At 51.2% G+C, this 11,358-nt stretch overlaps 1 protein-coding gene across 1 annotated transcript in view; it reads right to left on the bottom strand.

Moving 5' to 3' along the window:
* Positions 1-4,578: 4,578 nt before the first annotated feature.
* DNASE1L1 (deoxyribonuclease I-like 1) overlaps positions 4,579-11,358 on the bottom strand; it is an 18,021-nt gene continuing 11,241 nt past the window's right edge. Inside the window, exons 5-8 of the mRNA XM_015405573.1 lie at positions 8,275-8,387; positions 5,271-5,428; positions 5,076-5,172; positions 4,579-4,755 (exon numbers count right to left, since the gene is read on the bottom strand). Coding sequence (XP_015261059.1) covers positions 4,630-4,755; positions 5,076-5,172; positions 5,271-5,428; positions 8,275-8,387 — 494 coding nt within the window. The 3' untranslated portion in view covers positions 4,579-4,629. The remainder of the gene's footprint in view (positions 4,756-5,075; positions 5,173-5,270; positions 5,429-8,274; positions 8,388-11,358) is intronic.

Genomic DNA, 11,358 nt, shown 5'->3' with positions numbered 1-11,358 from the left:
CAGCTCACAGTTTTTTAGTCTCTGGCTCACACATTTTTGCCTTAGCTCGGGAAGGAGGGCTCCAGTGGAAACTAATCCATGCAGTAGCCAAATTGCTCACTCACAACATTAATGCCAGTAGCTCACAAAGTAGAACTGTTGCTCACAGGACTCCACAGCTTAGAGGGAGCATTGCGCTGTGAGGTAGGTGGGGCTGAGAGAGTGCTTTCGAGGACTGCTCTTAGAACAGCTCTGAGAGAACTTGTGACTGACCCAAGGTCACACCAGCAGCTGCATGTGGAGGAGCGGGGAATCAAACCTTGTTCTCCCAAATTAGAGTCCGCTCTCCTAACCACGACACTAAATTAGAGACAAAAAAAAAGCATGAAGGGCTGGGAATCAGTAGAAAAGAGTCCAGTGGCACCTTAAAGAGTAACAAAATTTGTGGCAGGGGATGAGCTTTCGTGAGTCACTGCTCATGAGAGCTTCTACCCTGCCACAAACATTGTTTGTCTTTAAATGTGCTTCTGGACTCTCGCTCTTTTCTCCTGCTACAGACAGACTAACACGGCTACCCATCTTGGACTGGGAGCCAAGACTCTGTGAGGCAAAGAACCCCCCCCCCGCCTCCTCTTAAGGGTTAATGTGGATAGTAACTGACCTAGTTCATCCTGCTTGAATGGTAAAGGTAAAGGCTCCCTTGCTCGAAAGCCAGTCGAGTTCGACTCTAGGGTTGCGGTGCTCATCTCCGTTTCAAAGTCGAAGAGCCGGCGCTGTCTGAAGACGTTTCCGTGGTCATGTGGCCGGCATGACTAAACACCAAGGCGCACGGAACGCTGTTACCTTCCCACCGAAGTGGTACCTATTTATCTACTTGCAATTTCTTGCTTTCGAACTGCTAGGTTGGCAGGAGCTGGAACTAGAGACGGGAGCTCACTCCATCATGCGGCAACTCAGGTCTCGAACTGCTGAACTACCGACCTTCCACAGCCTGCAGTTCAGCCTCTTAACCACTTGAGCCACCGCAGCTCCTTGCTTGAATGGTAATTGCTAGCAACATAGAGAATTTCTGAACTTTGGCCTGCGATTTCGGGAGTTAAGGTTTGTGCTGTCTAAGGCAAGTACTGAGAAGCGTTAAGACAGCTGAGCTAGTCTTTCTTGCTTTCTTGCTGCATGATTTTAGAGCAACATATTGACTGTTTAGAAAACTCTCCTAATTTTATTTTATTTGTTTATTTAAGATTTTTATCCCGCCCTCCCGGCCTAGACCGGCTCAGGGCAGCTTACAAACAGAAGAAAATTCTGACAGTACAGTAAAATAAATTCACATCAGTTAATATAAATACATATTAAAAGTTCCAGGGGTCATTTCCTGCAGGAGCGCACAGGAGCGGAGCTCCGGCAGTAAAGAGCCCAGGGGGCGGGCACATGCAACAAGCCCCGCCCCTGCTCCTGCTCCCAGCAGCCCTCAGTCAGAGCAAGAAACAGCCAGGTAAACTGCAGAGCCCCCCCCCCCCGCCCCCCCCAAGCTCTCCCTCCTCTGCGAGGACAGATCTGCACATTCCCCCCCACACACAATAGCTAGCAATCTAGAACAGTCCAGTGGCGCCTGAGTGGTGGATGTTGCCTTCTGACACACTTCCGGTGACGTCAGGGGGTGTGTTATGCTAATGAGCTCCTGCACCTCTTTTTCTACGAAATGACCCCTGATTAAAACCAAGACATAATAATGTGCTAGCAACATTTCCTCATTTTACGGTCAGCTCCTTGGTCGTCTTCAGCTCTCTGGGGAGATCAGCTCAGGCTGTATTTAAGAGTCCAGCGGCTCAGGGCTCCACCAACGTAGGGGTCGATTGTTGGTGGTAGAGGGGGTACTGGTGGCGGCTCCAAAAGCCTGGCTGGGTTGAATCTAATTGGTTGGATCTATAATAAACTGTATAAAAAAATCTTGTTCATCTCTAAGGCGCTACAGGACTCAGATCTGGTGGTGGTGGTGGTTCTTCTCCTCCTTCTTCTCCTTCTTCTCCTCCTCCTCCTCCTTCTTCTCCTTCTTCTTCTTCTCCTTCTCCTCCTCCTCCTTCTTCTCCTTCTCCTCCTCCTTCTTCTCCTCCTTCTTCATCTCCTCCTCCTTCTCCTTCTTCTCCTCCTTCTTCTCCTTCTCCTTCTTCTCCTTCTCTGGCTTTTGTCTTTTGATATGGAAAGGGAAGCTTCCCCATAGTGTTGGCCTGTGCTTTGGCGCCAAGAGATGATCCCGCACAACGCAGCTACCCTTTCTCATGGCAAGACTGCACCGTCAGTAGTGGAGACGCCATGTTCCACATTGGTCCCACCACTGCTCGTGTGGATGGGGGTGCGCACCCAACACAGGATTCCAGCCTGCGGGTCATCTATTCTGCATGCTTGCTACGGCCACAGTGAGATCTGAGTCTGGGAGCCCTTTAGAAACCAACAAGATTTTCTGGGTATGAGCTTTCGAGAGACACAGCTCCCTTTGTTAGGTGCCTGATAAAGGGAGTTGTGACACTCGAAAACTAATACCCTAAAAACAGGGCCAGGCCGAGGTTTTTCGGCACCCTAGGCGAAACTAGCGCCCCCCCCAGGCGAGGCTGCCTTGTGGCGCCATCCTGCCGCCGCGGCGTGCCTCTCCGGCGCTCAAGCTGGGTGCTAAGCTGGGCGCATCGGGTGGGGGGGGGAGAGGGGGCTACAAGGCTCTTTGGAGGGCGGCCCTTCTGCCTTTTCTTTTTCCCCCACCCACTTCCCCCATCTCTCCTTCCCCCCTGGGGGACCGGGACCCCCCACAGCCGCATGCACCCTGTCCCCTTGCTCCCCGTGGATGAGCCAAGGAGACTCACTGAGGGCGGCGTGGAGGAGCCGTCCAGTCCAAGCAGGCCCATCTCGGAGGAGGAAGTGGTGGTGGGTCTGCTCCAGCCCCCTCTATGCACCATGCATGCCTACCTGAGCCGCCCTGCCGCTGGGCCCTTCAGGCGGCACCATCCGCCTCCTCCCCGCCCCAAGCGCAGCCTCCTCCATCTTCGCTTCCTTCCCCGCCCGCTTCTGGGTGCACTGGGCGCCGGACTCGGGGTGAAAGAGGTGGCGGCAGAGGCAGCAGTCCCCTGGTCAGGGACTAGATGCATGCAGGGCTTTTGGCAGGGGGGGGGAGGTGCAGTTTGGTGCCCCTAAGGGCTGGCCCGCTCTAGGCAAATGCCTAGTTTGCCTAGTGAGCGAGCCGGCCCTGCCTAAAAATCTTGTTGGTCTCCAAGGCTATACAGGATTCTGATCTGGCTGTTCTACTGCAGACCAACACAGCTTTCCCTCTGAAACCGCTACACAAAACACCCACGTTAGGTTACAGTGAGGATCCAAATGGCCCAGGGTCCTTTTTTTCAAGAGTTGACAAAGCCAGAGGCTTCGAGGCGTCCAATGATGGCACATGGGCAACTGCAAAACATGTCATTTTCTGCCATCCACCTTCTGTCTGTTCAAGCAACATGTGATATTTTGAGTCAGGCTAGATGATACAGCCTAATGACCGTTAGTAAATATAAAGTGCAATCCTAAACAGAGGTACTCCCTTTTAAGGCTGCTGAAGTCAGCACTACAAAGTTTGAGTCCTTTAAGATCAACAAAGTTTTATTCAAGATATAAGCTTTCATGTGCAAGCACACTTCTTCAGATACAATGAAACAGAATTTCCTCAACCATTACATATAGGCAGGGCCGGCTCGAGGTGTTTCTGCGCCCTAGGCAAGGGTGCCCTACGGCGCAGATGCCAACCTCCCGGTGGGGCCTAGAAACCTGGAGACCTTTGGAGCCAGCCACCCTTTTGCTGCTGGCACCACTGCCTCCCCCCCGCCGCCACCAAAAGGGGGGAGGAGGGGGGAGGCACAGCTTGGCGCCCCATCCAGGGCCTGGCGCTCTAGGCGAATGCCTAGTTTGCCTAGTGGGTGAACCTGACAGTTCTTAGCTGCTGCAAGTTAATCACTTCTGCCAGCCTCAGCCACCATTCTGAGAACAAGCCGGCAGGTAGGGATGAGGACTTCTATAGCCAAGAAAGCTAGCACCGAAGCAGAAAAACTCTCTTCAAGGAGACCAGTTTCTGGACACAGTTAGAAGGGATCCTAGAGGTCACCTACTCCAACCCCTTGCTCAGTGCAGGAATTAGTCCACTACAGCACCCCACTCTGCAAGGTGCACGTGCCTTTTAAAAAATGTTTAAAAATGATTGCAAAAAGCATTTACTGGAGACATTCTTTGTGGGGCTGTGCCTTTAGGAAAGGGGGCAGAGCCCCCCCAAAGCCCCACCCCAGCCATGGGCCTGGCTGCCAGTGGTCCTGGCTGAGGGGCAGCCTACCAGGAACTTTCCAGTTAACTTAAACAGCAGTTGACTCCACTTCTTTGGGCCAGGTGTATGAAATCCTTGCCAGTTCTCAGTTTGTTGAAAAGGCACATCGAAAATCTGTCCCACCGTTTTGAGCTAAGGACATGGGTTTCGCCGGTGGTGGTGCTCTGTGTAATCTGGAAACTGACGCAACATCTTTAAACCACAGGCTGGCTCAGGAAAAGATATTTTGTCCGCAAATCCCCTCTCTCTCTCTCTGTTGCTGAGCAACCAAGACAGCTGCCAACTTGTGAATCCCCAGGACCCGAACTTCAGATGCCGTATCCCGAGCCAGACAACATGGCTAACGCCAGCAGCACAACACCGGCAGGCTGGAATCCACGACAGGCTGTGTTCAGCTCCACTTCGACGGGGTAGTGGTCGCTGACCTTCAGTGCCTGGAAATACGGGAGAGAAGAAGAGATTGGATTTATACCCAGCCCTTCACTACGTGAAGGAGTCTCCGAGCAGCTTACCAGCCCATACACAGAGGTAGAGGGTGAGCAGTAAATTGTCATGCAGCATAATGAAGATGTTTAACAGATCCAAGGATCAAACAGGAATAATAAGCTGAGTTTATACGAAGTCTTGCACTGTTAGCCTCCATTCATTTGCTAGTCCTTTTATGAACTTTAATATTAATTAGCAGTTATCGCTTCTGGTTGGCGGGGAGTTCATTCCACCCTTCCCTCCCATCTCAACAGATATCCTCTGGTACCTCTGCCTCGGAGAGTCCATATTCCTTGGGGAAGTCGAACGGCTGAGCCGACCCAGGTACGACCACGCCCAGGCAACGTTCTCCGTGTACCACGATTCTGTTTAGGGTTGAGGGAGAAGGAGGCTTCGGTTGAAATAGAAAGGATCCTGAAATATCTCTAAGGCCCTGGCCCGTCTGGATTCCCCAGAGCCCTACCTGTCATAGGCGCAGCGGGTGCTTTCTCGGACCGTGGTGTCGGCTTTGTCCCCGATGAGCCAATGAAAGCCAGGCTGTTGGCGCAGGCGGATCTGGCCCCAGCGCTTCTTGGCCACGAAGCCACAGTCAGCATTGAAATCGCCCAAGAATATCATATCCTGTATAGTGAAGGGAAAGGAAGAAGAAAGAAGAAGAGAAGAGATTGGATGTATACCCTGCCCTTCACTACCCAAAGGAGTCTCAGAGCGGCTTATAAACTCCTTTCCCTTCCCCTCCCCACAATAGACACCCTGTGAGCAGTGTTCCCTCTGAGCTCAGTTGGTGTGAGCTAGCTCGCAGTTTTTTAGCCTCCAGCTCACCAATTTTTGTCTTCACTCAGGAAGGATGGCTCCAGAGCAAACTGATTTTATGCAGCAACCAAATTGCTCGCTCACAACTTTAATGCCAGTAGCTCACAAAGTAGAATTTTTGCTCACGAGACTCCACAGCTTAGAGGGAACATGGGCTGAGAGAGCTCTGACAGAAACTGCTCTTTTTCAAGGATAGCTGAGCCAAAACCATGGCTTGCCCAAGGTCATCCAGCAGCTGTAAGTGGAGGAATGGGGAATCAAACCCAGTTCTCCCAGATTAGAGTACGTTCACTTAACCACTACATCAGGAAGAAGGAGGAGGAGGAGGAGGAGGATGGATTTATACCCCTTCCCTCAGAGTATCAGAGCGGCTTTGACACTAGAGTCCACACACTTAACCACTGTGCCAAACTGGTTGTTGTTGTTCAGTCGCACAGTTGAGTCCGACTCTTTGCGACCCCACATGGACCAGATCCCGCCAGGCCCTCCTGTCTTCCGCTGTCCTCTGAAGTTTGCTCAATTTCATGTTCGTTGCATCGATGACACTGTCTAACCATCTCATCCTTTGCCATCCCCGTCTCCTTTGACCTTCGGTCTTTCCCAGCATCAGGGCCTTCTTCTCCAGTGAGTGCTCCCTTCTCATTGGGTGGCCAAAGTCTTTGAGCTTCAGTTTCATTATCTGGCCTTCCAGGGAACAGTCAGGGACTCAATGTTCCCTCTAAGCTGTGGAGTCTTGTGAGCAAAAGTTCTACTTTGTGAGCTATTGGTATCAAAGTTGTGAGCAAGTGATTTGGCTGCTGCATCAATTAGTTTGTTCTGGAGCCAGCCTTCCTGAGCTATGACAAAAATGTGTGAGCCAGAGGCCAAAAAACTGTGAGCTAGCTCACAGTAACTCAGCTTAGAGGGAACACTGGTCAGGGTTGATTTCTTTTAGGATTGACTGATTTGTTCTTCTTGCAACCAAACTGGATTGGTGGGTTATAACGAAGGGGAGTCAACAAGACTGCTGGAAATAATCTACTGGTGATCCCTAACCCTAAAGACATTTGGCTGTGCTCAACCAGAGCAGGGCCTTTTCAGCCCTGGAACTCTCTGCCAAATAACATCCGTGCCCTGTGGGACCTTATGCAGGGGGCGCATAAGGCAGAGATGTTCCACCGGGCTTTTGGTTGAGGGCAGCAACGTTTTCCCCATCATACCAGCTGGAACTCCCTTCCCCCCCCACACACACACCATGCTTTCTCCCGCTTGCGGGACAGTAATACATATTGTATCTATTCTGGTGCCATTTGATGGTCTTGAGCTCTGGGGCCCGGCTCCTGCCAACCTAGCAGTACTAAACGGTGCCAATAATCTGACAGGCCAGCCTCAGTCATCCAGGTCCGGTCAGAGACAAAATAAGGTGGTTTTGCCCTTGCTTGCCTCTGCGCAGGGCTATTTCTGGGCAGGAACGCACAGGAACGGAGTTCCGGCTGGCTCCCGAGTTGGCCACGCCCAGCAGGAACTCATTAGCATAATAGGCCACACCCAACTGCAGGAACTCATTAGGATTGGCTACATTAGGGGTGTGTGGCCTTGGCCTAACATGCAAAGGAGTTCCTGCTCCAAAAAAAGGCCCTGGGTTTTGACAACAAAAAAGGTAAACAGAATAAGAAGGGAAAGGTGGGTGTGGCTGGATGACCACACTTCTGGTAACACTGGGGGTGTGGCCTCATATGCTAATGAGCTGTGCTGTCAGGGTGTGGCCTAATATGCTAATGAGTTCCTGCTGTTGGGTATGGCCTATTATGCTAATGAGTTCCTGCTGGGCTTTTTCTACAAAAAAAGCCCTGCCTCTGCGTAGCAGCAACCCTGGACTTCCTCAGTGGTCTCCCGTCCAAGTACTAACCAGGGCCGACCCCGCTTAGCTTCTGAGACCTGATGAGATTGAGTCATCCTGAGCCATGCACGTCAAGGCCACAGACCAACAGAGGTGGGTTTGCCATTTGCCTGCCTCTGCGTAGCAACCCTGGACTTCCTTGGTGGCCTCCCCACCAAATACTCACTAGGGCCAACCCTGCTTGGCTTTCAGGTTCTGATGAAATCGGGCTAGCCTGGGCCATCTGGGTGAGGGTATTACAGTAGTTAAGAGTAGGACAAGTAACAGCTCCGGCAGCCAAGCGGCGATGATTTGCCTGTGTGGAAGCCTCAGAGTTCTATTCCAAAAGGATTCTATTAAAAAAAAAACTTCCCTGTTCTGACAGGGCTCTTTTTGTAGAAAAAGCCCAGCAGGAACTCATTAGCATAATAGGCCACACCCAACACCAGGAAGTCATTAGCATATTAGGCCATGCCCCTGCCAGCACAGCTCATTAGCACATTAGGATGCACCCCCATGTTACCAGGAGTGGTGGCATCCAGCCACACCCACCTTTTGCTTCTTATTCTGTTTACCTTGTTTGTTGTCAAAACCCAGGGCCTTTTTTTGTGGCAGGAACTCCTTTGCATGTTAGGCCAAGGCCACACACCCCTAATGTAGCCAATCCTAATGCGTTCCTGCTGTTGGGTGTGGCCTATTATGCTAATTAGTTCCTGCTGGGCGTGGCCAACTCGGGAGCCAGCCGGAACTCCGTTCCTGTGCGTTCCTGCCCAAAAATAGCCCTGCCCATTCATACCTCTGTGTTCCAGCGTGACTTCACATTCAGGAAGACATCATAGAGAGCGTCGATCTCGGCTTCTGCCTTGGAGGGCATTGTGTGTTGTGGGATCAGCACCACTTCTGGGAGTGCTAGAGAGAGGGGGAAAGGAGAATGTAACTGGGAGGGAAGAATGTCCCAGCTGGAACCTGGCCTGACTTTAACTGGAGATGCCGGGGATTGAACCTGTGACCTTTTGCATGCCAAGCAGGCGTTTTCCCACTGAGCTGTGCCCCAGACCTGATTCAAGTGAAGACTGCCTGTGTGAAATAGTCATCACGGATCAGAGCTTTTCCACATTCCTGTCTCCGTAGCTTTCATACTTTGCCGACAGAAGCCGTATACATTTCCAGCTATGATTATTGGGTTACCAACCTCCAGATGGTGGCTGGAGATCAGTTCCTCTGGAGAAAATGGCCTCTTTGGAAGGTGGACTCTATGGCATTAGACCCCCTCCCACTGAAGTCCCGTCCCTCCCCAAACCCCATCCTCCTTCAGGACATACCCCCAAAATCTCCAGGTATATCCCCAACCCAGAGCTGGAAATGAATGTTGTACAAATATATTTTCAATCAGCTCCCAGAATATTTAGATTTGAGTCTAGTAGCACCTTAAGGACCAGTTTGGTGTAGTGGTTAAGTGCGCGGACTCATCTGGGAGAACCGGGTTTGATTCCCCACTCCACCACTTGCAGCTGCTGGGTGACCTTGGACAAGCCATAGTTCTGATAAGAGCTGTTCTTGTAAAAAAAAAAAGCAGTTTCTGTCAAGAGCTCTCTCAGCCCCACCTACCTCACAGGGTGTCTGTTGTGGGGAGGGGAAGGGAAAGGAGTTTGTAAGCCTCTCTGAGACTCCTTTGGGTAGTGAAGGGCGGGGTATAAATCCAATCTCTTCTTCTTCTCTCAACAAGATTTTGGGAGTATAAACTTTCTATTTCTGGTATTGTTGTATTTTTATGTGTATGTGTGTACGTATGTGTGCGCACCTAGAAGTCATGACGACCTCTGGTGACTGACCCCTACTGGGGGCCTGGAGGATATCCAGAGAGGTGGCTGAATGAAGCCTGCCCCCGCCTCCCGACTGCTGGTATCCCTTGGAGGTCTCCCTTCCAAGTACTTGCCAGAGTCAACTCTGCTTAGCTTCTGAGAACTGAAAAGACTGGCCTTGCCTGTGCTATCCAGGTCAGGGTAAGGATATAAGCTTTCAAGAGTCAAGAGCCTTTCCCCACACATTCCCCAGAGAGCACTGCATTTAGGGACCCAAAACCGAGGGAAAACTCTATGGTTTTTCCTCCGACTATCGGGGCCACGCCCTCAACGTGATCGACGTCGCGCGTCACTTTCGGTGACGTGCTGGCAGCGTGCGCGCGGACGAGGGACAGCTCCCGGAGCGCGGCGAGACTCCCCCCGCCGGTGAGTAAAACTCACTTGGCAACCCTAGTCGTACTGTTAAGCTTGAAACTCCTGCTCTCGCACTTTACTTGAATATTGATCCAGCACTTCAGGACAACTAATATTTAATAGTTATGGTGTTTTTTATGATTGATTTAATTGTATTCATATACGTACTTTTATGTAAGCCACCCTGAGCGGGGAGGGCGGGGGCATAAATTGAACGAATACATAAAAATAAATAAATAAGTAAAATTCCCCTCGTCAACCGCTTGTTAGTCTCTAAGGTGCTACTGGATTCGAATCTAGGTCTTCTGTTGGAGACTAACACGGCTGTGCTCTGAAACTCCCAGAATATGTTCACATTTAGTTATTTCTTTTTGGTTCCTCGTTGACAGCAGACTCCACACTTTCGAAACAGCCACTGCAAACTGTTCTCTTTATTCACGGCTGTTTCCTTATCGGCCCAGCTGCAATTGCGATAACGCTCGGTTCGCCCCGCCCTGTGAGGTGTGTTAGGCCAAGCGAAAGTCACTTTCCCAGGCTACCCAGCTAACATATCTGAAGCGGCACATAAAAGCTGGAATCAAGATGCGATCTTCAAAACCACCGTCTGGGATGGGCTACCATGGAAGCTCGCTGGGTGACCTCGTGCCCGTCACAAGCTCTCCGCCTGTCCTACCGCGCAGGGTTGTGGCTTATTTATTTATTTATTTTGTACCCCCGCCCTACCCACAAAAGCAGGCTCAGGGCCGCTTACACCAATTAACACACAAAGAACAATTAAAATCCGCATAAAATCATCTTAAAACAAGTCAGTTATAAATAGATCATAAATCATAAAGTGCTGGTGATGTTTCATTGATTGCTTAAGACCGTGTCCTGCAGAGTGCCTGCAAGGTCTAAACAATTTTTTTCTGCTCAGTGCTCTTCCTAATGCGAGCGGTGGCACAGGCTAGGTGTCAAAGCCAAGGGCCAGGGCTCTACGATTATGGATGGCAATAGTGGTGGGGCGCCTCCTTAACTGAAAGCCTGGTTGTGAGAAACTCTTTTAATGTGTCCCATGCAATTTGGGATAACGCAGAGATGGAGTGGCTCAGGTGGCTAAGACGCTGAACTGCAGGCTCTGGAAGGTCGGCAGTTCAGCAGTTCGAGACCCAAGTGTGCCGCATGACGGAGTGAGCTCCCGTCTCTCGTTCCAGCTCCTGCCAACCTAGCCGTTCGAAAGCAAGAAATTGCAAGTCGATAAATAGGGACCGCTTCGGTGGGAAGGTAACAGCGTTCTGTGCGCCTCGGTGTTTAGTCATGCCGGCCACATGACCACGGAAACGTCTTCAGACAGCGCCGGCTCTTCGGCTTTGAAACGGAGATGAGCACCGCAACCCTAGAGTCGAACTCAACTGGCTTTCGAGCAGGGGAACCTTTACCTTTACCTAGAGATGGAGTGGAACCTATCTTGGAGGTGGTGTGGCTTTGTTTCCTAGTAAACATGGGATTTGCGGCAGGGGTCGTTTCGTAGAAAAAGAGCTAGGGGAACTCATTAGCATAACTCATTAGCATATGCCACACCCCCTGATAAGGCCACACCCCGTGACATCACCGGAAGTGTGTCATAAGGCCACACACCCCGCCCCCAACGGTCCCGGCCACCGCCTCCGGCCTTGCAGCTACAC

The sequence above is a fragment of the Gekko japonicus genome, unplaced genomic scaffold (assembly GCF_001447785.1).
Source record: "Gekko japonicus isolate JY-2015 unplaced genomic scaffold, Gekko_japonicus_V1.1 scaffold2795, whole genome shotgun sequence".
NCBI lineage: Eukaryota > Metazoa > Chordata > Lepidosauria > Squamata > Gekkonidae > Gekko > Gekko japonicus.
This window is presented reverse-complemented; position numbering and strand designations above follow the sequence as displayed.